Raw genomic sequence first — 26,515 nt, forward strand, 5'->3', positions numbered from 1 at the left:
GTTAATTATGGATAACTTCCATTATCAAACATTGCACAATCTTTTGGAAATGCTTTGCAAGTGGTAACTCATTCCTGAAAACAGTGTGCCTGTACTGAGAGTGTTGTATCAGCTTATTTGTAGTCTGGTTTTAGAAAATGAAAATGTATGTTCAGCTTTGTAAAACACTCAAAAGTAGTCCTAATTCGGCTTGCGGTTTTTCAGTAAATAGAGAGATGTTGCCAAAGGGAGGGTGGAGGGAAGAAGGAGAAAGAGAGCTAAAGTAAAAGCTAGTGGTAGTGTAAGTGAAACAAGACTCCTTAGAGACCATGGAAGAAAAGAAGGCTTTCCATGTAAACACTTCTCTGGATCTTCCTGCAGTGAGGGAAACCAATCAGTCCCTTCACTGTGCAGGATGGAAGCTGGCACTTACAAAGGACAGAGCACAACATCACCTTCTTATTTACTGCTCGCATCCAGGTTGTGCCTTTTGGGTTGCTTGAATGCTCTCCTCACCAGGCTTCAGAGATAAAGACTGGGAGAGGCAGCCCAGAGTGCTGAGTTGCCCCAAGAGGAACTTCAGCCAAGAAGGAGATAGCGATGGCTTTTTTCTTGAGACCAGCAGCTCTAGAGACCCTATCATTCCCATACTTCCTGGATAACAGTGGTACCATCAGCAAAGATAGCCCAGGCTGGGGAAAGCTGCCTCTGCCATTTTGCCTGCTCTGACCACCCTGGATGTCCTGCGGATGGGCCAGATCCAATTTTTGAAGTCTCCATTAGTAGAACAGCACTGTCTGGAAGCACAGGCCTCAATGAGCTGCCTCTCTGAACTGTTCCAAGCACAGACCCAGGGCACTGTGTCTAGATGGGGTGCCTGGTTTGTCTTTGAACAGTTGGTCAGCTGGTGGACTATGGCTGTGGCCATAAAGGGGTCCAAGTACAGCTGAAACTGGAGAATATGAACGTTGAGCCCAAGAGGAATGAGTTCAGCCTACAAAATAACTTCTTATATGATGCAGGAGGTCCCCTCCCTCTCCAATAGAAGCTCAGATGGATTTCTTGGCTTCCAGAAGAGAATTTAAAATGAAGATTTAGTCTCAGACTGTTCAGCAAGTCCACCCTGACTCTTACATTTTCCCTTGGACAACGCGTCTTGTTCTACTAGGGCAGATGGGAACAGCCTGTAGATTTGCTTTTTTAACTGCTTTAAAACAAAAACTCAAAGACGCGCAGGTTATGAAAACAGGATGTCAGCTTTTGTCAGAGAAGATCACAAGAAGTTTGAGGGTTTTTTTATTCTAGCTGCCTCTTTCTCTTTCTTTCTCTCTCATTTTCTTGCTCCCTCCCTCCTCCCCCTCCTAATTTCTGTCAGCACCGAGCACAGCTAGAGGGAGAGAAGAGGATGGCGGTGGCTGAGACGCAGCTGTATGCAAAGGTGTCCAACAAACACAGGAGCAAAAGCCCCTCTGCACTCCTGGAGTCTCTCCTGGCCAAAGGATTCCCAGCTCACATTGCGTGAGTAATGTTTTCAGCTACTTTTGTACAGTGAGAGGTGTTTCTTGTATCTACTTAAATGCAGACAGTGTGCATTTTCCATCAAGAGAACAAGATGCTTCTTGGGGGTAATGTCTCCATAGGAGGAGCAGGTCTGTCTCACTTTGAATACCTTGTAGAGCACTGTGTATTGATCTTATCGCTAAAAAAAACTTGTTCTGTATCCATTTCTAAAACTATTCTGTATATTTGAAGACACGCTTTTCTGCACCTGGAGTTTGAGAGACTTCACAATGAGTTAAGTTGATATGTATAGTTCACTCTTGGGATGAATCCTTTCATTTTTTTCTACTTACCACTGTTATTACAACGGAAGTAAATGTGGATGTAGCATCTGTACAAAGATTTTTTCAGGCCTGGCAAAAAAAAAGTGCTTGCTGGGTTTTGTCACAGGAGACTGTTTTAAAAGGGTAAGCTTTCATTAACAAGATGCCACGTGAGTCTGTCCCTTTTTCTTTCTGTCCTAAATATGAATCTTGTTTCAAAAGCACATCCTTCCTGGAAAATGTCAGGCCCTGTCCTTGGCAGCTCCATCTGAGGGAGGATGAACTGGTGGCAGCACTTCCAATTGAGTTAATAAAAACTCCATTACTTGAGTTAATAAAAACTTGTTAATAAAAACTTGTTAATAAAAACTCAGTTACTTGGTGGTAAATCCTTCCCCAGATATGGCTCTGGTCAGAAAAAGACGTTTGGAGGTTCTACAGAGCATCAACAAATTTCTGAAGGGAAAGTCTGGACTCTGTGGTGGCAGACAGTTGTGCCATGGACTTATGACTGAAGAAAATAAGTCCTTTCATTAGAATGTCAGGGGAGTACTCACATAAGTGTTTGAAAAAGGACATCAGTATCTCTGTAACCTCCATTTTGATTCTAGATTGAAAATTAAACCAGTTGATCAGGCTCCATTTTTCAGGAACACCAGGTGCTTGGTGAAGCATCTTTAGATGTGATGCGCACAGTTTACAGGGAAGCTGTGGGTTCATTATTCCTGGTTATGTCCAGTGGAATTTTAGCTGTGGAACTTAAAATCTGTCTTGTCATTTCTCTAGTAGATAATATTAGTATGGTCACTCCAAACTAAGGTCTAATTTTTATTCTGTATTTTATGTTCTCCAAATTGCTTTCAAAATATTCTCCCCAATGATTGATGAGGCTTTGTGCTTTCTAGGTCAAAATCAACAGATGGTGGACAAAGTGCAAAGCAGTCAACATAAAATGGCAAAAAAATCCAAAAGCACTTTATTTATTTGTTTGTTTTTCCTTACAGACTTTAACACATTGAAAATTTGGACTGTAGCTTATGAAACTTCTTAGTTGTTTCTGTAAGTCCTGGCTTCAAACATTGATGAACGTTCTGAAAAATTGCTTGTCTGTGACATCCTGGCCTATAAAAAATAAGGCTCATTGGAAATAGTATAAAATCTTTCATAATATAGGACCAGCATGCAAAAGCAACATTTTTAGAAAGAACAAAACACAAATACTTGAGCAAGTGAGCATAATGAATACCTCATGCTTCGGTGGAACAGAAATGTGATAGCTGTTTTCTGCTTTAGGGAAGAACTAGCTTATTCTCCCCTATAAATACATTACTTTTAATTCAAATTTTAAATGATTTATTCCTACTGTTTGTCTGAAAGTATTAGGCATGTATAGAATTTATCGTATACATTATCTTTCAACCTCCTTGGAAGCACAGGATGTCTAATTACAGCCTAACATTTTGCTAACACTGGGGGCTGAGAAACCCTGCTGGAAAGTATTCTACTACCAACCTATGTGATGGGATGAAAGATGGAAACAGACAGAGGAGCATGGGGGAGCAAGGAGATGATGCTGAGCATCATGACAGGCCATGGCCTCAGGTCTCCAATGGTCTTATTACTTTTATGATTGCACAGAGTCAATGTAAAGGAAAACTGCTGTCAAGCTCTGCTTGCCTTTGGGGCTGTTTACAAAGAGCTTGTTACCAAATGGGAGGAGCAGCATGGCATAAAATGATAAAACACTCACATTGAAGTGTAGCAGTAGGTGACAAAGGCTGGCAGTTCTGGCCAAGCAGCAGTAAGCATTTACATTCCAGCAGGGTATGACAGGAAAAGCTGCATGGGGAGCACAACAAAAATACAAGTTGTTCATGTTTGACGTGACAGAGAAGGGAGAATCAGCAGAGAGTCAGAAAAAAAAAGGATGCAGGTCACAGGGAGGACCACAGAGGAAACAGGGTCATTTTTGACCAACTAGCTCATGGTTTGGGGATTGATTTGACCATAGTCGTCAATTCTAATTTTAGAGAGGAGAAAGGTAGAAGGTAGAGCTTGAGTGAAAAGATTGAGTTAGTCTTCAGCTGTGCTGATCCTCCACTAAGAACCAAATATGGTTGCACATGCACATATGCATATTTCATTGTTTTTAGCAAACCAATATGTATTTTTGCATTAGAAAGAAAAGTCTGGGAAGAAGCAACCACAACAAGATTAAGACTTGCTCCTTAATGCACTTATAGCACTCTAGTACATGCACAGATGCCATGTGGATAGAGGGAGATAAAAATGTGAGGATTAAGTTAAACAGATGGATGCCCTCAGCACACAGCGGTCAGAAAAGATAACCTCAAGAAAGAAGGAAGGATAAGCAGATGTGGAGTAACTTGGCAGTTTTTCTTCCGTTTCTGCTGTTTCTCATTCCCCTTCATGTCACTTCTGAGAAGGTTACAGGTGGATTGCAGGGCTGGAAATGAGGTTCATGGGTGCAGGTGCTACTTAAACACAGGGAATCCTTCACCCTCCAAAAACTCAGCATTTACTCACAAAGACTCTGTCACATAAAGAATGTCAATGGCATTTTGAAAGCTCTAGCTATTCTCCTCTCTCTGGTGACCAGCAATAAAACCTGTGGGAACTGAAACAGGGGAAGGCCAGGTTGGAGGTTAGGATAAGGTTCTTCACCAGAAGTTGGTGGGCATGGAATGGGCTGCCCTGAGCAGTGGTCACAGCCCCAAGAAGCTGAAGCTCAAGAAATATCTGCACAATGCTCTCAGACATAGGGCTTGATTTTTGGGTGGTCCTTTGTGGAGCCAGGAGTTGGACTCCATGATTGTTGTATGTCCCTTCCAACTCAGGAGATTCTATGATTCTATGAAAAGGAAATATGAACCAAATTTGATCCCAAAGAATGTCAGTTGAATAAAAGGGGGAGAAAATTGAGATATTGTATGTTATCTTGGAATTAACCTGTGGCTTAGGTCTGGCTCTTTCTGGGCTATGGGAAATCCTCAGTCCAGAGTTTCAAACTCCAAACAAGTATGTTTTGCTTAGGTTATATGTGTGGACTTGAATCTGGCACTTGAATCTGGGCTTCTCATTAATTATCAACAGAGCAAACCCTGTTCTTACAATGTGTGAAGGGACAACTAAACCAACCCAAAGGAAGCCCATTTAATCAGTAGGGGTGCTAAGCAAATTTCTTCAAAACACATTCTGTGGATGTTGTGTGGAAAGGGCAGATTACCAGTCTACAAGGAATTAAAGACATGCAACAGATCCGACTGTCTGGAGAGCTTCTAGAACATTAATATGTGCCAGGAATAACCTTGTCATTATAGGTTAGGTTATTATAGGTATGTATTATGCTGAAAAATAGAATTGGTTGTCACGTGTCCATTCTTCTTTATTTTATTAAAATCAAAGAAAACAATTTTAATGTTTTCTGTTATTCTGATGAATCCACTTGGTTTTCATTTGGTTTGTGTGGTTTTTTTTCTAGGCAAAAAGCCTTGGTTGCTACTGGCCAAAAGTCAATAGAAGATGCTGCAAAATGGTAAGCACCTGTGATTTCTAAGGAGTGCTTTCAAATTAAAACTGACTAAAAACACTTGTTTACATACTGATTCTGTTACTCAATTTGAAGTTAGCTGCTTCTAAAGACTTTGCATGTGAGTTTCGTTTGTTTGTTTTTCATTTTAAATCATCACAGAAATAAATAATTGTATTTACAGTGATTCTGGGAAGCAAGATTATTTGCAGAAGGTCTGGGGTAAATTAAGAGCTGGGGAATAGACTCCTGGGCAGAAGAAACTACTTTTACCACAGTAATGTCTCACAGGATTGGGGGACTGGCTGCTCTGGGCAGACATTTATCCTCAATTTTAAGTCTCCTTCTTAACTGTGGGCTATTCACTGCAGTGGGGCTATAGTATCTGAGCTGCAATTGTGTGCATGCATGGGGCATAGCCAGACAGGCATTCAGAGCTGTATCACAGTAAACGTGCTCCCTGCCTCAGCACAGTGCTTGTGTTTGGTGCGCATCCAAGGAAGCAAAGGAAAGAAGAGTAGGTGGCTCACATGCTTTCTCTGTGTGACATGTTTTGATTTCAGGTTGCACTCTCACTGTAACGATCCCTCTTTGGATGACCCCATCCCCCAGGAATATGCTCTTTATTTGTGCCCCACTGGCCACTTGTTTAACTGCCTGCAAGAGTTTTGGAAGGAGAGCAAGCGGCAATGCGGGAAGAACAGAGCCCATGAGATTTTCCCTCACATCACACTCTGTGACTTCTTCACGGTAAGGCACAAAAAGTAACTACTGGTGGAACTGGACAACCTGGCAAGTCCATGCCAAGAGGCTATTGCTATGGTACCATTGCTATAGAGCAGCTGCACAAAATAATTGTGTAAATCATACTATGATGTGAAATGCTGAGCATAATGAAAATAGAAGCATTTTGTTGCAAAATATAGAATAGTGTGGTGCCCTGCAGCCATTTGTCACAATTATGCAAACCAAAAAACATTAATAACTAATGCTGTGTTCTTGAGAAGTGTCGAGTTTAAAGGCCTGACCCTGGAAAAGATGCCTGAATTGTAAGTCTCACCTCACACACCTCAGCTCTGTTTCAGATAGTATATTTCTAGGGATGAATGTACACCAGTGCTATTCTATTTTCCTCAGCTGTCAGTGACAGATGACCTGGGTGCGTCCCATATAGGATATAAGACTCCCTGCCCTGCTCCTACCTCCCAGCCCAACCTCTTCTGTTTCCTGACACCGTGCATCTCCTGCACCTGAAAGGAGCAAATAGCTCTGCTAAGGAAAAAAAAACAAACAGTGTGGAACTGGAACATCATTAATGTCTGTAACTCTGGCTGGATGGCACAAATTCCATCTTTTTCTATTTACTTCTTAAATTGTTTAATTGACACTTTTTGTGGAAGCATGGCTTTGTACAATCCTTTAATTTGCTGTAACTAGGGGACAAAAGATTACAAAGATTCTGAATTAACTTTCCTATGTACGTTGCTCAGCTCTTAAATTTTTTACCAGAGCAAAGAACTGTGGAATAACAATAATAAAAATTCTTACTTAGAATTGAAGAGAGAAGTCATGCTCTCTAACTCATTTCAGATTACTTCAGGTGGTAAAATATCTTGCTTTTTCTTCCTTCACTTAATGGTAAAAGACTTCATCTCCTCATACAGTACCAAGACACTGCTGATCAAGCTGGCAAATATTAATACATTTAATACCAGGAATTTCAGGCATGTTTATAGACACGTTATCTTTCTAAGGAAGTAATGCCCATCCTGTTTTCTGGTGTAACTTTACAAGACAGGCTGCCTCAACAACAGGCTGTTGATCTTAGAGGGTAAAGGATGTCCTTCCTCTGTTTTCTTTCAGTGTGAAGACCAGAAAGTGGAGTTACTGTATGACATCTTAAAGAGAATCTGCAACAGCTTTGCACAGAGATTTCCACCAACTATTTCCCTATCATTACACTCATCCACCAGCTACCTTGGTTTCTTTGTTGGTGACAGCCATGCAAATATCCTCAAAGAGTTTGCTGTGGCCTTCTCTTCAGAGGCTTCAGCCCTAGCAGGTGGGATCAACATGAGAGGGAAAATGAGTGGGCTGTTGTGCAAACGCTTAGACATGATAATGAAACTATCTCCCGTGTCTCCACAGCAGTGTAGCAGATGTTTTACTGCTGGCAAGCACATTTTCCTCCTACAGATTCAAAAACAATGTGGCTAGAGGAGCTTGATTTAGACTCTGAAGATATGCTGCTTTTGTCTAGGAGGTGTTTGTTGAACTCTATGAACAAGAAAAAAGAAAAATACTAGAAGTCTTCATAAATTTATTCTATTTAGTAAATCCAGGTGAAGGTTTTGCCTGGCAACATCTTTCAAGCAGCAATCCCTTAAAACAATATCTTTGTTTTCTGGGCACTTACACTGTGCTGCTCATAATGGGTTTTGAAATGACCAGAGGTTATTCCATTTTGAGCTGTTACGGAGTAATTTCTGTGGGATCAACTTTATTGGGTTTGTTGTTTTCTGGTTTTTTTTTTTGTTTTTTTTTTTTTGCTTTACTTTTGTTATATTGGTCCACAAGCTGAAATGTTTGTCAGTATAACTTGAGAGCCCATCAGGATCAGGATATGTAAGATAGAAAGAGATCTACTCCTAAATACCCCTAGACCTCTGTACCCAACCTCTACTCTGTCTTTTCTTCATCAGGGACCAGTGCCATGATTGTGTGAGGACAGAAACAAAAGAGAAAATACATGTTTGGAGGAAATAAACCAAATCTTAACTATACCCAGTTCTCTGTCTCACATGTAGCCTTGGGAAGACAGACCTTTCCACCTTGGGGATATTCAATTCTCCATGGCCAGACTGAGGAGGAAGGCGGAAATGAAAAAGCAAAGAAATGCAGCCCATTGGGCCTGGGTTTTCCCTTGTGCTCACATAAGTCTGTCTCCTCCTGAATCTGAGTCACCCATCTCCTTTCAGTGGTTGTGTGCCAGCTGGGGATCTCCCACACCCGCAGCATTCTTCATCATAGCGAGGACAAGCATTTTTTACCTCACACCACCAATGGGTGAAGTGCTTTTTACATTCACAGTTGTCAGGGTAATAAATACAATAAGGAAATGAAGATGTATATTTTAAACCAAGCTTACGGAACTAAGGAAGGGAGACCTCTATAACTTCCTAGGAGCAGACACATACTTCAGACACTGGTGCAACAAACACCATATAAACATTTCCCATGACACTGGGAAACCTCAGACTGAAACGCTGCTGCCCTTGGATAGCGTGGTCTGGGAAAGACAAATTCTATACATCAGGCTGGGAAAGGAATTCCAACAGTTTGTTTTTCCTCTCAGCTTAAGCCAAGGCTCCAATTCAGTCCAGATTTCTGAATTATTTTGGCATAAATAAAGCTATGACATCTGGTAAAACAATTATTTAATAAAACTATGGTCTACTCTTCTACTAATTACAAAGATATTTCGTGAATCATGCAAAGCATGCAGGATAAAACACAAAGAACTTTAAACGGCCTTCCCTTGTAAGTCATGATATAAGTTGGTTGCTTTATTCCTAGACTGTCACGTGAAGCCCTGCCTAAAACAGCTCCACCTTACCTTGGCTCACAAGTTCTGTCCTCACCACCAGAAGACTTTGGAGCAACTCGCCAAATGCATTAACCCAGAGGAGACCTGCCACTGGGTAGCTGCTCTCTACTCAAGGGACATGCGTTTTGTGCATTACCAGGTACTGTCATTGGGTTTATTACATTTCTGGGTCTGTAGTTGGAATATTTCCTGCAGTCATCTTATATGTTTTGTTTTGTTTTCTATGGGGAAAATCAGTGCATGCACAGTGCAGTGTTCAGAACGTATGGCTGCTTCAAGTATCTCTTTGGGCTGAAAAAACTGTATTCTTGAGTCTATAGGAGATATGTTTATGGTTACCTGCTTGACCTGCATGTCAGCAAGATCCAATCCCAAACTGCAGCAGCAGAACTCATCTTACAATGAGCTATGAGAAAATAAAAGAGACAGGAAATGATGACCTTTGAACATTTCCTTGTCAAATCACTGCTCTGCAGTAAAATTCCATTCAACAGAATAAGTTTTTTTTTTTTTTTTTTATTGTTCAACAATGATGAAAAAGGCACAGGTTAAACTTCAGTGAGCACAGCACAGTTCTCCCTGGTCAACTTCAGTTTACCAAATTCTTAGTTTAAAACAGTCAATATTTTTCCTGTTTTCATTTCCAAATTTAAACTACAGAAATGATGAATAACAGCTGTTTTTTTAATCCGGACCAGTATATTGTTTGGTTTTGAATCTCATATTTTACTTGAGAGAGCTACAAGTAATCACCGAAATAGCTGACAATCCTTTTGCTGTGCCTTCTTTCAAATATGTCACACTAGTTACAGGAAAAAAGAAAAAAAGCCCTAATATTACGAATACCAAGTGCCTATTTTTACACTCAGTGCATATTCGCAGTTATCTGTCTGCTGAAGTAGCGAGTCAGAGCAAGCTGCAGTTGGGAAATGGTGCTGATGGCAGTGGCTGCCACAAGTTTAGCACATGTCCCCTGCATGCTGCTGCCCCTGCAGCCAGCTCCTAGCCTGACCCAGCTCTGTCCTTCCACCAGACACTGCGGGCTCTCTTCCAGTACAAGCCCCAGAATATTGACGAGCTCATGATCAATGCTGGGGACTTCATCTACGTCAACCCAACACAGCAGTCTGAAGTCAGCGAAGGCTGGGTCATCGGGACCTCGCACCAGAGTGGGTGCAGGGGTTTTCTTCCTGAAAACTACACAGAGAGAGCCAACGAGTCAGACACGTGGGTTAAGCACAGGTTGGTTGTGATCCACTCCACAGGTGCTGGAGTTTCTGGGCTTTCATGACGCAGGGTTTTTATGCAGCTGCTGTTCCTCCTTGCTGCTGGGAGAAAGCTGGAGGTGAGGTGAGCAGAGTGTACCTTGGTATCTGGGTGGGAAAATGAAATTTCGTAACAAGAAGTGATAGGACACATGCACACGGAAGCCTGGAGTCCAGCTGATCAAAGGATAGCCTGCCTGTGCTCTTGAATAATGTGAAGCACAGAATCACAGAATGATTTGGGTTGGAAAGGACCCTAAAGCCACCCAGCCCCAACCCTCTGCCATGGGCAGGGCTGCCACCCATCAGATCAGGCTGCCCAGGGCCCCATCCAACCTGGCCCTTAGCACTTCCATTTCTTCTTTTGTCTCATTTCAGGAGGTAGCAAAACCAACTTGAAATTAAATGAATTAAACCATGGAAAGATTACTCCAACACCTTGTGCTCATCCTTGCCTTGTCAATTCAACCTTTATCAGCAGGCATTTCATTGGCTTCCTGTGTAGCAAATGATTCTTCCAGATTAGATCTAATCTTTCTAAGCAAGAGGTATAGATTTCATCTGTGCTGAGCCCTTAGAGGCAGAGTGGTGACAATCAGGTATTATTTCCTACTTGAAGCTCAGAATTCAGAATAGTTACATCCAATGCATGTCATCAGTTCATATAATTTACTCTTATTTTTACTGGGCAGATTACGACCTGAACAAAGTGATAAAATGGATTGCATGTGTGTGAAATATATTGAAGAGAATATGGAATCTTGGTTGTCATATGCCTATGGACAAAACCTGGACTTAAAAATCCCTTCTGTTTTTGTGTGTGCTCATATGATGTGTGTGCACTGTTTTTGCTTTTTCTACAGGGAATATGCTTTTGTGCCAGCTTCAAAATTTTTCACCCAATCCACAAATGATCCTAATGTTAAGCTGAATGGAGAAGTCCATAATCCTGTTATGTCAAGGAGTGTAACTGATGTTCTTTCACTTCAGGTAGTTGGGATTTTATTTCTTATCTTCACCATGTAGTTGTACATGATGTGCTATTAAGAAAAAGCATATATTAAATTTAATACTGTCTTCCTGGTTCTCCTTAACATTTTTCATGTTATAATGAATATATGTAGCGTATGCATACACTGCACATACATTTACAGTACCATATCCCATAAATATTTTGTAGTATATGTAATGTGGTATTAGCCTTGCCATCTTTTACAAAACTCTCTTTTGCAGGAGCTATATGTCTTTCCACCAATTCATGTGTGCTCTTTAACCCTCTTGCTTGGATCCATGGCGGAGCCACTGCTTGCCCTGAAGAACACTTTTTGTAGATGTGCACGTCTTTAATCTAAGCATTTCCCCAGCCTATGAGCTTCTCCCAGGAAGAATGTCTAGACCACAAAACCTTAAACTCTGATCTCATAGCAGTTGATTGGTGCCTTACGGCAGAAATGCAGAGTATTAGCAAAATAGATATATATATGTATATATATAAAAATATACATAAATATGTATCTCACACCACTTCTTAAGAATTCCCTTCTCTGTTATTGAAGATACACATCACTAACCTTGATGTTGCAACAATAATGCTGTGATGAATTGTTTTTTAAAAAGTTTTAAAGCTTTTGAGGTATTCTTCCTTATCTTTTCCTCTCTGTATTCATTGTAAACTAACTCCTACATACTTAGAACGTGTTTGTAGCCTCGTGCAGACTATGGGAAAACAAGGCCTCAGATGAGACCTGGGCTCACTAATCACTTAGCCATACACTGTTGGAAAAATGTAAAATCTCTGTTTTCATTTGGAAAAAAAGATGCGATTGATGTTAGAAAAGAATATTATTACTTAAATCAGCTAGCTGCTTTTCCTTTTTGTTTGTACCAACTACACAATACATACTAATGTAACTCCTTCCCACAGTGGAATTAAAAGATTTATCAGTGCTACCTTTCACTAGAATAAACACTGAATTTAAATATAACCTGTAGCCCATGAGGATCAGAGATGTTCTTCATTTGCTTTCAACAGAGAGCTAGTCAGGCTTATTTTTGTCCTAAATATTCTAATCCATTTTATCAATTTAATACTCTCCCCCTCTGTGGTTGTTATCTATCTCTTGGGACAGCCCTGCTGGTCCTTGCTATGTTAGACAGCATCCAGCAATTTAGACTTTCCATGCAGGTTGTATATTATATTGTAATGGAAAGTAATTTTTATATAGCTTTCTCAGAACACCAATCTGCGAAGAGGTTTGTTGGTGATGCGCCATGGAGAAAGAGTTGATCAGGTCTTTGGGAAATCTTGGCTTCAACAGTGCTTAACTGCAGATGGTGAGTAAGATAATGGGAGTTTCTGAGCAAACCTGACCCAGAACTTCTTTACCCCAGTATCAGAGTATAAGGGATACAGGCTTCTACCTGTAGATGTAAATGCTGACACAGAAGAGTGAATAATGATGCGTAGTCAGACACAACACTTCTTTGACCTGCACCTAACCATCATCATGTCATAGAATCATAGAATCCTTAGAATTGAAAAAGACCTTTAAAGCCCATCTGGTCCAACTTCCATGCAATGAACAGGGACATCTACAGCTAGAACATGTTGCTCGGAGCCTGGTCCCACCTGGACCTTATGTCCCACTGTCTTTTATGTTTGTTTTGGATAAACACCACAGAACAAACATTGCTCTGGTACGGTTGTCGCTGACAGAAGCACAAAACATAAAATCTCTACTATTAGTTATTCAGATGACCTGGTTGAGGCTTATCAGACACCTCCACTTTCTGTGTTCTTTCTCCTCCACTCCCTTCTTTTGCTCCTTTGGAGCTTGCAGAAGAGGTGTTATTTTGCTACGACAGGTGATTTCCCAAGTCAGTATTATGAACTTAAAACGTGATCTCTTTGAGGTAATTGGTAGTCACTGGGATTTTTTAACAGGGCTCCAGCCTGTTTTTATTTGCCAGCAGAAATATAATTCTGGTCTGAGAATTCAAAATGAATGGAGCCATTACAACGAAAGGCAGACGGTGTATTTTGTTGCTGCCTCCCTCTCATCACAGCAAAATGTTCCACCTTGTTTTAGGAAAATACTACAGGGCAGACCTCAACTTTCCTTCCACCCTACCAAAACGGAAAGACAGTGTAAAGCATTTTGAGCATGATCCTCCTTTATCTTCCTGCGGTGTTTTCCAATCAAGACTTATAGGTAAGATGGATAATATCCTACAGCAACTATATGGGTTTGGGAAGCGATCTTTCAGCATCTGGCAGAGCTCACACTGGCCTAGTAGTAGAGAAACTTGCTAGCAGCATTGTTTGTGGTAACCATTCTGGATGGACAACTGCTTGTTGTCTTGTCTTAACTACTTGTTAAACAGTAAAATAGAGAGAGAGGCTGGTTGTTCATCCTAGAGACCCAGTCTGCCAGTTCCTGGCCAAGATAGTTAAAAGAAGGAAACTGCAACACTACCTGTGCCCTGCTGCACATCTGCAAGAGAGTGATGTCTCATTCAATTGTCACTGAGGGAGAGGGCTGGCTGGAGGACACAGCTTCGTGGTCAGCAGACTGTGGTCAGCTTATCACAGATAAAACTGCTAGCTGGGTGATATGGGTTAGTCTGACTCAGTTCACTCACCAAACAAAGTTATTTCTGCACCCTGAGCATGCACGTCTGATGTTGACAATACAAGTCTGGTGCAAATGCTTAGCTGCTGTTGGCAGATTTTGTGACAGTCTTCTGTAATTACCTTTCCAATGCTTGGTCCTAGCTTTTTTTACTGAAACACTTTTGCAGTAGTTTCTCACTTACAGTGATGAGTGAAACAGCACCTCACGTTGCTGTTCCCACCAGGGGAAGCTCTGCTGGACCAGGAGGTGACAGTCAGCTACATGTACTCATCGCCTGCCCTACGCTGCATACAGACAGCCCAACATGTACTACAAGGTAAGGCATAAAAAATGAAAATGTCTTTGTCAAACTGCCATCAAGTTTCTGGGGGTAGCCAGCAGGAGCAGGGAGGTGATCATCCCTTTGTATTTAGTACTGGTGTGGCCACATCTCAAATTCTGTGTTCAGATTTGGGCTCCACACTACAAGAAAGACATCAAGGCCATGGGGCATGTCCAGAGAAGGGCAGTGGAGCTGTGAGGGATCTGGAGCACAGGTCTGATGGGGAGCAGCTGAGGGAACTGGGGTTGTTCAGTCTGGAGAACAGGAGGCGCAGGACAGACCTTGTTGCTCTCTGCAACCACCTGATAGTAAGAGAAGTTATGGTGATAGTGACCTCAAGTGAGCCAGGGGAGGTACAGGTTGGATATTAGGTACCATTTCTTCTCAGAAACAGTGGTCAGGTGCTGGAATAGGCTGCCCAGGGACTAGATGATCTTCGCCGTCTTTCAGACTTCAATGATTCTGTGTACAATTGTGTGGTTATTTATTGCAAGCCAAAGGATTTTAGTTCCTTCATGCTTCAAATCTCTTTCCTTCCTCCTCTTCCATTCCCTCTTCTCCTCACTGTTCCTCACCTCTCCCCTCTAATAGATCTGTGAAGGGCTCACAGTTCATCATCATCCTTACATCTTCAGTAGGACATGTGCATTTCTTATGGGAAATGGTGCAACCCTGTAACCTCTCTTGAGAATAATAAACAAAAGAATGTATCTTTTTACAACAATTACATTAAAATTCTGCTGTAGAATGATTTATTGCCCCACAGAGTGGTCACTCTACAAAATGTTATATACGAATGGGTAAAAAAAGACATTTCCTTTATAAAGTTTATTCAGATTGAAACATTGCTGAGGTCTTCTGCTCACTTCTGTACTTTGAAAGTATCACAAGAGAACTCCAGAAATAACAACAATAATAATAGCAATATAGCTATAACATAACAAAAATGTCTCATTTTTTGTGTGTCCTAACATTAGTCAGACAAGAATATGTTGCCTTCATTTAAACACAATCCTTTTTTTTTTTTTTTCCAACAATAAGCAGTTTATTTGGTTAATGAAAATATTACAGCAAACAAAACAGAATGTACTGCCCAAATGTGACAGTTTGAGTATACCTTCTTCTTTTTAAGAAATACAGTTTGTCTTTGCAGGGCTTAAATTAGACCAAAAAGTCAAAATCAGAGTGGAACCAGGACTGTTTGAATGGACCAAGTGGGAAGCAAGCAGAGTAATTCCAAACTTTATGACTCTCACAGAACTGACAGAGGCTTCTTACAACATAGATACAAGTTACAGGTAATTTCTTCCTCTCTAGCTGTTGAAGCCAGTTCTTCTTCTCCTGAGGTACCTCCTCCCTCTTTATATGTCATAAACCTTTAGGGACATTGCAAACAATGGATGATGCTAATCAAATTCAAGACGGCGTGGTCTATTCCCAAAGATATGCAGTCTTCTGTCTCATGGCAAGAGTCAGCTTTGTTGCCCTAACATGGAGACAATATGGGCCTTTTTAGAAATGGGCACATGGGCACACACTGGAGCTTGCATACTGCATTAGCCTTGCTCTGGTGCTGCTTTCATATCCATTGGGTTGAGAGAGGTGTCCCCAACACGAGCCAGCTTTCCTTGTGATCTGGAGGGTGGGGTTGGGGGGCAGCAAAACAGTTCAAGCCACATTCAGTCGAGGAGAGCGTTGTTATGAGTTGCAGCAAGGATTTTTTTGGGGCCTCCAGAGCTGAAAGAGGGGACTGATGCTATTTCTGAGTACTTGCAAACCACAGAGGAGCAGGAAATGAATGAGCTCCAATTTACCTAGCTGCTTACTGTGCTCTCTGGGGCTGCTCCGTGTGTGCAGTGCACAGCCAGCTCCAGGAAATTGCTCAGCTAATAAAAGTGAGCGTGTCTGAGGTGTCCCACTTGTGTAAGAAAGAGGGAAAGGAACTTCTCAGCTCATAATGTATTTCTTACAGCCAAGTGAGCATCTTCATTTTAAACTTTGTGAAAGAATAAAATCTTTCCTATTCATGGGACATAGGTCATTCTAAACTTTTTCAACAGTTTTTTCAATATGAGATCATTTTCCTCAAATTTCCACACAGGACAGAGTGCAGGTATAGAGCAGTGGGAACTGGAGAGGAAACCTTTGCAACAGTGCCAACTGCAGCCTTACAGCTCACTCAGGTCCAGGCAAAAGCAGAGAGGATAAGCTGTAACCCTGCACATTCGATGCCACTTTCTTGCTGTCGTGGACAGGGTTCAAAATCCTCTGGTTGCAGAGGTAGTTTTACCATATGCACTCACTTCAAGGAGCAGCTTTCACCTGGGTCAAGTCCCAGACTGTTCCATCAGCAGACTTAACCTAGCCAGAATTAGTATTAGCTATGATTAACAATTTAGCATGGGCCTGCCACATGGTTTTACCACTTATTTTCTACTTCTGTAGTTTGTGCTGCTGTAGTTTACCTGAAATGTATCAAGGACTCACTGGTAAAAGTACACTTTGATATCAAATCTTACTACAATATATGAATCTAATCTCTCTTCTGTCTATTCACTGAAAAAGGAGGCTAGCAAAACAGCAGGGCAGTTTTTTTGTAGAAAGAAATAAACATTCTGGATTGTGTCACAGCATGTGCCTAATCATATAATCACACTTGCCAGCCATGGCTGTGAATTTTTCTAGCTCTCAGATTCAAAGGATGATATGAAAAATAGGAAATGAGTTTGAGGAGGCTGAATTCTCTTGCCAAGAAGACCTAATATAAGCATCAACCAAGAAAAGCAAGGAGATTGTTGAGAGGCAGCAAATCACTGTTGTCCTGCTGACTATTTTGCTAGTCCTCCAGCACTGGGGAGGCTGGTAGGGCTCTCATCACTCGGAATTTGGCCTTCTCAGCTGCCTATCCTTGGCACCACCAGCCACTGTGCACCAAGACATGGTAGACTCTGCATCTTTTTCCAAGTATGGACACAGACAGGTCAAGGAAGCTCCTGAGAAACTTTGGGATGGGTCTTAATTTAAACAACTTCCACTGTAAACTAGGAGCTTTATTAAAGCATGGTTTTCTCTGCTTCTGGTGTTTTATGAACTACAAGATGTGGACTTAAGTTTTAATGTGAATTGCTGAGGTATCGGTATGTCAGTCAGGTCAGTGGATAAACCCACATCCTTTTAACCAAGCGCTTCCTCTCATGTGTGCTCATTCATCTAGATGAAAACGTATTTCTGATTATATTGTCAGGGGAATCATCCCACTCTCTTCTCTGGTCCCATCAGAAAGTTATGAGGAATATGTGAGCAGAAGCTCTGCAGTTATAAAAGAGATTGTCACTGCCTGCCCCAGCAAAGGTAAAGGTTTCAAATCTTTGTATATTCTGCAAGATACTTTCAGCATCAGGAATAGGCATGTGTTTGTCAACAGAGGCACATTTATCATTGATTATTTGTTTTGCACAGAGTTCAAGGTAGGCTTGTAGCTGTTGGCCTGTAGTAAGTAAAAATAAATACAATTTACAGAACAGAAAAGAAAAATCAAACTTAAACAGAAGGCAGTAAAAAATTACAAGAGTAATTTTGATCATTCTACTTGTGCCTTGGGATGAAGATCAGCATCAGAAAATTGCATTTCTGGAAAGCTGTTCACTGAGCAAATACTTTTTCTCATTAGCTGCCATGTCTGCAACATGTCAGACTTTTTCTGACCAGCGCAGTACACTCTGCCACATTAACAAAGATGTCTGCAAAGTCAGACAACACCCTAACTACCTTTCTTTTCTTACTATGGTGTTTCAGGTGTCATCCTTATTGTGGGGCATGGCTCTTCCTTGGCATCTTTCACCCGACCTCTGATAGGACTCCCTGCCAGAGACAGCAGCGACTTTGCCAATGTAGTTCGAAAGGTAAGAAGACTTTTTATTCAGTAGGCAGCTTTCTGTATGTGTTTCTGTACTTTCGGTATCGAGCTTTCCCAGGTGGTGAGATTTGTAACGACACGTCAATACCACTGACATTAGCTAAGTACAAAAAGATCTATCTTGTGTAGTTTTAGCATAGAACTAGTGGTCAAGAGAAGAATTTTGTCCTGTTAAATAACATATTAGGAGATTTTCATTCAACACCCATGCATAATCAGTATCAGGTAGCAGCTACATGTGAGGTGTGTGTGGAAACATCTCCCTCTGGCATGAGCCTCCTAACTACAGAAGCAGGACTAAGAGCCTTCCTTCTCCTCATAGTGTTATGAGCATAAATTGCAGCTATATTCAGTAAGTGACTCTTTAAATTGTACATTTTCAGGTCACTGCAAGTTCACAGCTTAATTGCTCAGATACAGGGCAAAGCAGAGAAGGCTTTTCTTGCCAGCTTCACAAGTGAGGCTTGCCCTTGAGACTTTGCTGAAGAGTTTTTTTGCTTGTTTTACTTGTGTATTATCACCAGTGGCAGATTTTTTCACTTCAGTTTTCCTTATCATCTGTCTCGGTATTACTAAGAGGAGAATTCAGTCTTTAGACGTGATTTTACTTCCTACAGTTGATGCATAAGGAGTGAATACATCTTGATTTTCAAATCCAAGTGTGAGCTCAAGGTGATGGCACAAGCTCAGCTGTTTCACCATAGGCATCCAGCCAGTTTTCAGTTTGTCTCAAAAGTGGCAAAATGTTCCAGGCTCTATCTTCAGAATGGTCTCAGAATCTGCTCTTCTGTTCTGCTGCAAAACCAAATCAATGACCCTGCTGGTAACTGCTGCTTGTATCCTTCCTTCCTAGATCCCTTCTCTGGGCATGTGTTTCTGTGAAGAGCTCAAAGAGGAGAAGAAATGGCTGATGGTTAACCCTCCAGTGAAGACATTAACTCATGGAGCAAATGCAGCATTTAACTGGAGAAATAGTATCATGGAAGGTTAGAAGGCCAGCTTTGTCCTTGCATCTGCCAAAAACAAGGTGAAGATAGCTTGTGGTACAGCACAGTCCAGCAATACATCTAGAAAAGTTAAGAGTGGATGAGAGTTGTCCTCTCTGAGTAGTCAAAGCACAGAAAGCAGTTTGGTGCCTGAACTTTGCTTTCTTCTCAGTGATTGAGGAAAAAGAACATAGGCATACAAGAGAGCAAATTCTACTGCTAAAGGCACTCTAGTAGACATTATTACATCTTCCAAGACCAAAATATAACCAGTTCAATGCAGTAAAAATTACTTGTTTCATGCACTTCTGTATTTTCAGTCAGGCAGAGAAATAGAGACTGAAAAAAGCAGTCTCCTACCCAGAGATATCAGCTCTACCCAAGGCCAGTTGGTTTCCTGTTGACTCCTCCAGTTCTGCAAGAGCACAGGAGGAGGGGAAATACCATACAGACAATATGTTTACCTCTGCTACAAGATAGGTTCATTTTCTACCACAGCAATTCTCCCACTGTTTCCAGAGTGATCAGTGTTGCAAAAAAAAAAAAAAAAGGCTTTCCTTCAGAGAAGATTGAACCGATTGCTGTAGTGTTACTGGGGCAAACAAAGATGCCCTGTGTTACTTGTACTGGTGACAAAACCTTGATTTGAGCAACTCTATCTGCTGAACACTTCCTGAGATGGCACTGGCAGGACAACAGCCATGCTGTGTGCTGCTCTGTGCCAAATCATATGAATTGTGACACACTGCCAGATGGGTTGTTTGACTGGTCTCCATAGCTCTTTGCTTGATTATTTGTCTGATTAAAATGTAGTCCCAACATTTTATGCACAAACAGGAACGTGCCCTTAAAGGGCAGTGTTGAGCTTTGCACTTGTGCCTATAGCCTGAGGGCACGCAAGGGGAGCCCATCCAGCACACCACACAGGCACCCACCAACCTCCCTTAACAATGGCATGGAGATCTCCTGTCTCAGTCTTGCACCTGAAATCATTCATTTTGGTTTCCCAGATCCATCAGGGATGCTTGGGCTCCTGTTCTTTTAAGTCGCTTTGGACACTGAAGGGTCAGGAGTAGCATGGGATGAGGACCTGGCCCTGGGCATGTTATTCCATGGTGCTTCCAGCTTCATTTCAGCTGAAGTACCAGCTCCCACTTCATTGCCCTCCCATGGGATCTTCCTATCTGTGAATGTTGTTGCTTTTGGTGAGATTTATTCTGATTTCACCAAGTGATTGCACAGGTGCCACTGGAGAATATGTGAGGCCAGAGCTGCCACTGCAGACTGAAGCCCAAATGCAAGAGGGTGGTGTCGGGGGCTCTGGCTGGGTGTGTGTGATGGCGTTGTGTGGGCTTCTGAATTGAGCTTTTTTCTAGGAATGCAGCCTCCAGATGGAGAAATGGCCCTGTCTTAATGCATGGGAGCAGCTGTACTTTGCTGCTATTTCACACTGCTATTGTCCCTCACCTCTGACAAGTTCCCTTTTGAGCTCAAAGACAGCTTTGCAGTCTGTGTCTCAGCCCATCTGCAATCCCTCCTCCCTGTGTGCGAAGAAATGCAGGCAAATGGCAAGCTGGGCCTCCCTCCTCCAGCATGACACGCTTGTGCATGGCATAAGGGGAGAGGTCTTGTGTTTGGTGACACTTCCATCTGCACTGCTTGGAGCTAAATAAAAGCCCAGGTGAGGATAAGGATGGGCAGGAGCGATGGAGCTGCTCTCAGTTCATGCGACAAGGGAAAAAGCTCACTGCTGAAATGGCACCTGTATCTTCCTTTAAAGCAATAAAACACAAAACACCTCCTCTCTCTTCATCCAGCAGCATCAGATCCATTTTCTGTGTGGCTCCACTAGGAGGGTGATCTGCAGGTACAGTGTCTTCCTTTTTCTTTGAACAGTTCCCTTGTGCTTTTACCACTGCACACAACATAGTAATGCTTTGCTTTTCATGCCTCTCCACCTGCAGAATGCTTCTTACAGCCAGTTTATTGCTCTCTACTCCTGTTCATGTTACTAAGTTGGTAAGCACTGCTTGGCAGGGCTTTCCTTACAGGTGGGGGCATAGGGAAAGAATTCAACAAATTTACTCAGTTCTATCATGCAGAGAGCCCACAGAGCACCAAGAAACCCATCTGCAAACCAAATATGCTTGGTAGGAATGTCATTAAGACATTTGCACCACAGAAAAAGACAGTGTACTGTTTTTCACTACATATACACTCCAGTAATTTTGAATTTGGTGAATGCAGCGAATTGAACCTCAGAGCATGTAGGAAAGAGGATTTGGGGACTTGAATATTTTTCTTGTGGTGTTTTCTAAACCTCATACTGCACCGCTGAGCAGAAGAGGAGAAAAGTTTTGTTGCAAAGTTTTGTTTTAGCTTATACAGATTTTATTTCAATCATCCAAATTAACTGAACAGGCAGCAGAAGTGGCAATTGTAACCAAAGCTCAATCAAAGGGCAAGGATAAGCTCTTCTACTCACAAGTTCCCCTTTTTGGGCTTTCCTACAACCCCATATGAGCACAGACTCAGCTCCAAAAAACATTTTGTAGGATCAGAGCTGCAATTATATCTTTCTTCTACAACCTACAATCTAAGAATCTACAAGGATTTTTAGCTGTAAAAACTGGTGCTTAGAAGAGAGACAGAATTCCTGATGGGATGTGTTCATCATATGAAATAAATTGCTGAACACAGGTAAAGCTTTTATTTTATTTTATTTTATTTTATTTTATTTTATTTTATTTCATTTCATTTCATTTCATCTCATTTCATCTCATTTTTTGTCGTAAGCAAAAGAAATGGAAAATCCCTTTACGGTTTCTTGATTTTTTTTCATGTAGCTTCAAAATTAAATATTACCCAATTGTAATTTTCTTTAGTTGGATCTATTTCATTACAAAGTTGTGTACTTTAACAGATAATTCTAGTAGCACATAGAAGATCTGAATGCTTTGCTTGTCTTAAAAACTGAATATGAAATTTTGTTAAAGACGTACAGTGAAGTTAATCTCTGGTGACACCTTGTGGGAAAAGAAAACCTCAGCCTTACTGCCTACATAGGCTCTTTATGGTGTGATTGAAGGATGGGGGGGAGAGAAGCGACACCTATTGTTTTTTAACAAGGATGAGCAACACTAGATTAGTCACTCTTTGAAAAGACAGTAACAAAGAAATTCATCATTTAATCACGATTTTAAGCACACAACTTGAAGAGTCACTTGGGTCCAGTTCTTCTGAAAAACAGAAGAGCAAATCTGTGGTGTCTGTCCTGATTTTTCTGAAGCCCTTTGCCAGCACTGATATTTGTTCAAAGCAAATGTGAAAATCTGTTTACTCAGAACAGTAGTTATTTCTGTTCCCTTTGCACCATTTTAAGTCATCAGGCATTGATTAAAGCTGTCAGGTAGATTTTTGACTGTCTTGGAGGATTTATTACTGAAATACTCTGGAGCATAAGGATAATTTTTGGAAAGATTGTATGAAGCAGTTTTTGGTGGATCTGCTCTTGATCTTCTTTTTTTTTTTAATGGATGATTAAAAATTAAAATGTTCGTGCCTCTTTGGATTTGGGAACAACATAAAAGTTTTGAACAAACAGAATATTGTTCTCTGGTGCATATGAAGGAGTTAGTGAATCATCAAATTTTACAGTCCAGCTTTTTGTGGAGATCTTATGCCTTTCACAGAGGGTCTGTAGAGGCCAATTGACTCTAACATCTGGTTAGGACTGTGTTCAGTGTCTATATCCTTCAGCAATATTCTGGCTTTTAATCATAACATCAAAGCAATTACTGTGTGAAGCTTGAGGAGCTGATAACTAGTCTTGGATTTGCAGTTCTTATTGTTTCCTGCATGTCTTGTGGAGGAAACTCCCAGTGGGTCTTGCAGCCTCACTCTTTCCCTGAGCACCGGACTTTGCTTGGGAAGCAAATTCCCAGTAGTCTGCTATGTCCAGAAGTAGCTTCAGCATCTTCTGGCAGCAGCAAATGTCCATTCACCTGTTCTCTTCCATTTCTGCAGTCCACAGAATCATAGAATCACAGAATGGTTTGGCTTAGGAGGGGCCTTTAAGATTGGAACAGCATAGGCTAGTAAACCCACTAATCTATCTGCAAGGCCATGTCTGCTGAAATAGATGTTTTCAGATCTCTTTCAGATCCTGCCAATCTGCTTTTGATATTCACACTCTTCTTACTTAAGCTTCTGTACTTCCCAAAAGGGAATCAACCATCAATATTGTTGTCTGCGTTCATTTGATAGGTTTGCTATTTAACACATACCTTCAAATCTGTGACCCCATTTAAGCAACGGGCCAGTTCAGACGACAAACTGAGAAAGCATTTAAAAGCTGTGGTAAAGACCAGAAAGCCCCAGTCTCTTTTGTGAGGGGGCAACATAGGAGCACTCTCTCCATACTGGCCTGGGAGCAAAGGTAACTGGTAGGTTCACGGGTGCTCATCTTAGAGGTCGGGCCCTATGGATCACTTATGGGTCCATGCTACACCATTTTGTACTACCATGAGAAACTCTCAAGTTAAATAAATAACTTAGTGGCTATTTCTCCATGCTCTTTTCAGTTGGAGGGGAAAGATATTATGGACTTCTAACAGAAGGAGCTCATGAGAATTTTACTGTCCTGAGGCTGATGGGTTTGGAAAACAAGCCTGGTACCCCGGTGCCAACATTTCCCCAAAGCTGGTGTAGTTCTTAGGAATGTCTTATAGCACAAAGTCAGTGCTGAATACCTGTGTAGACATGGCCTCTGCATACTCCCATGGAGAAAACCTGTGAGAAACCTCCAGCTGGCATCTTCCTGAGCTTCCTTTACTCTTGGTAAGGAAACTCAGGATGCAGCATCTCCTACCTCTCACAAAAAATAAAAATAGGAGCATGATGATAAAAAACATTCATCCCGACTAACCTGAAGGTGCCTCCTTAATGGAACTACTTGTGTAATTAAATATCTGGAGAACAAGAGCTTAAATCTGAAGCACATTGGTGCTCATATTTTGCTGGAGGGGAAAAGCAAATAGAGATGCTGGTAACATACTAGTATTTTCTAATCCACTGCAGGATTTTATGTTGCGGCTTTGTTTATGTAAATTCACCAATACAATTTTGACAGAATACATTTAAAATATAATGACTTTATTTCTGTCTTTTGGAGCTCATTTTACCCTAACTTTTTTAGTTGCTAAAACATTGCTTCTCAGGTGTCTGCTAGGTTTCTCTTGTTACCTGTGGGCTTGAACACTGAATAAATAATACAATGCAATATAAAACACGAAGTATAACCTATTAGCAGTACCAACTCATTAAAAGTACCAGCTTACTCAAAAGAAGCTTTCTGAAGCATCAGTCTTTTTGAAAAAAAAATAGCAAGCCAGATGTATTTAAGAAATGGGGCTTTATGATCACACAGAACTTGTGTCAAAAGTTGTTAATTTACACTGCGGTGTTCAATTTAATATCACCTACTGCATCACTGTGCTTGAGGGAGGCTCAGAAATTGTACAGTACTTGAAAGTAACTGTGCTATTTTAAAAGCCTCTGAAGAGTCATTTGTGTAAATGCATCTGCCAGTGAATTTGTGATTTTGTAGGTTGGCAAATGCATCATAAACAATTGCTCTCCTTCATGAATGGAGCCATACCATGTATTCTGGATGCAAGAATAACAAATGTACTTACAAATAAAATTGCAGATTCTCTAGTTATCTGTTCTTTTGCAGGGCTAAAAGGCAAAATACCACCTTCTTTGCTGTAGTTTCACTCTTCACCTGTCCATATGGCTTAGTAGTGATTTGTACAGAGAACTTTGTGTCCGTGCCACACATGGACAAACACTCTCAGAACAATGCAGACATTTTTTCACTCTAGTTAATAATAGCATCAGTTAGCTCAGGAACAGCTTGATACTAATGTGACTACAACTTATGGACCTTTAGCTGTTACCTGCAAAGCACTCTAGTGTTCTCGGTGAGTGTAAGAGTTAACACAGCAATGTATGCACTGCCTTTCTATAGACATGTCCTGTTAAAGTCTCTTAGGAAATCTCTTTGCTGAGCCTACAGGCCGAATAGGGAAGGCTACCGAGGACTGTTTCAAGAGGACATCACCTTTTGTGGTGTATATGTGGGTAAATTGTTGCAGTCTTTTAATAATTGAAGGGGAGATCATAAGAAAAAGAGAAAGAAATCTTTTTCAAAGGCATGTAGTAATAGAACAAGGGATAATGGTTTAAAAACAAAAGGGAGTAAATTAAGATTAGACTTAAGGAAGAAATTCCTTATCAGGTGCAGGCACAGGCTGCCCAGAAAAACTGTGGATGTCCCATCATTGGCATTGCTCAAGGTCAGGTTGAACGAGTTCTTGGCAGTCTGATCTGGTGGAAGATGTCCCCGCCCATGGCAGGAGTTTGGAACTAGATGGTCCATAAGGTCTCTTCCAATTAAACCATTTTTTTTGTTTTGTTTTGTTTCCCCAGCTGTGAATGTAAAATAGGCATCTCTCTGAAGGAATTTAAAATATTTGCACTTTCAGGAAGTACGTGTGCTCCAGACTTTCTTGGTATGAGATGGACTTGAGAACTCCAGGTGCCTTCTTTAGCTGCAATGAGCTCTCTTGGTGAGCTTCCTTCTTCACTGTGGAAAGAATCCTATCTCTGGGGAAGAGACAGCTCTGCAAGTGAAATATGACTGTGTTTTCTGATTCTTATACTCAGCATATTATTCAGGTCTCAAACATGACTACTGTTTTCTTTCTTCATTGCTGAAAAGTGAAGAGGCAGAAGGATGAGAGGGACTAGCACACCTCAGTGCACCAACTTTTGGTCAGGTGTTTCTCTCCAAAATAGGGATGAAGGAATTACTGACTTTACAAATTATCCTTACGGTATTTCTGAAAGTTACAGTGAAATGAAATGCCTTCTTCTACAAAAGCATTGTTTTCCCTAAGAAGTAAACCATCTTCTCAGGAGCCCTTTCTAACCCATAGAGGCTTCCAGATGTTTTTAGCTGTATTCTAGACAGTTTGCACTTTTCGCAGCTTTGCCACTGGAGGTCACTAATGTACTAATAGAGGGTACAGCACTGGGTGCTGGAGGGGAAAAGGTAATTTCCTAAATCCTTCAAGAATTAACTCTTCTTGAACTGAAGAGTACCTTTAAATGGAATTGAACTGGGAAATACATTATGTTGCTGTTTCTCAAATTTACAGTAAAATATAGTGAGTAAACAGCTGGTAAACTAATGATTTGTAAGTTTTTATTACAAATAAAAAATTACTAAGCCAAGTATGCTTTGATCAAACTATTGTAATAACACTGCACTTCTCTTCACCAAAGAAAGCCAAAAGAGGAAAAGGCAATCACCTCTAAAAGTGCTTACTGAAGTCACAATTATGTGAGAAGAAACTGACAAAAAAAT

At 41.1% G+C, this 26,515-nt stretch overlaps 1 protein-coding gene across 4 annotated transcripts; it reads left to right on the forward strand.

Moving 5' to 3' along the window:
• Positions 1–1,146: 1,146 nt before the first annotated feature.
• On the forward strand, positions 1,147–26,466 carry UBASH3A (ubiquitin associated and SH3 domain containing A). Of its 4 annotated transcripts, XR_007374365.1 has the most exons (16): positions 1,147–1,497; positions 5,305–5,358; positions 5,916–6,102; positions 7,216–7,414; positions 8,929–9,098; positions 9,993–10,201; positions 11,088–11,214; positions 12,450–12,558; positions 13,314–13,436; positions 14,083–14,175; positions 15,335–15,479; positions 17,426–17,532; positions 17,977–18,083; positions 18,951–19,124; positions 20,904–21,783; positions 25,632–26,466. XR_007374365.1 is itself a non-coding variant. In XM_048932985.1 (15 exons), exons 1-14 carry the CDS (start codon positions 1,385–1,387, stop codon positions 19,086–19,088), a joined length of 1,881 nt encoding a protein of 626 aa, XP_048788942.1. In that variant the 5' UTR covers positions 1,147–1,384; the 3' UTR covers positions 19,089–19,124; positions 25,632–26,466. The 4 variants fall into 4 exon arrangements, 3 of the variants coding, with proteins under 3 accessions (XP_048788942.1, XP_048788928.1, XP_048788950.1); XM_048932985.1 differs by lacking the exon at positions 20,904–21,783; XM_048932971.1 differs by lacking the exon at positions 25,632–26,466 and having other exon boundaries at positions 20,904–22,495.
• Positions 26,467–26,515: the final 49 nt, after the last annotated feature.

The sequence above is a fragment of the Lagopus muta genome, chromosome 1 (assembly GCF_023343835.1).
Source record: "Lagopus muta isolate bLagMut1 chromosome 1, bLagMut1 primary, whole genome shotgun sequence".
NCBI classification, from domain to species: Eukaryota; Metazoa; Chordata; class Aves; order Galliformes; family Phasianidae; genus Lagopus; species Lagopus muta.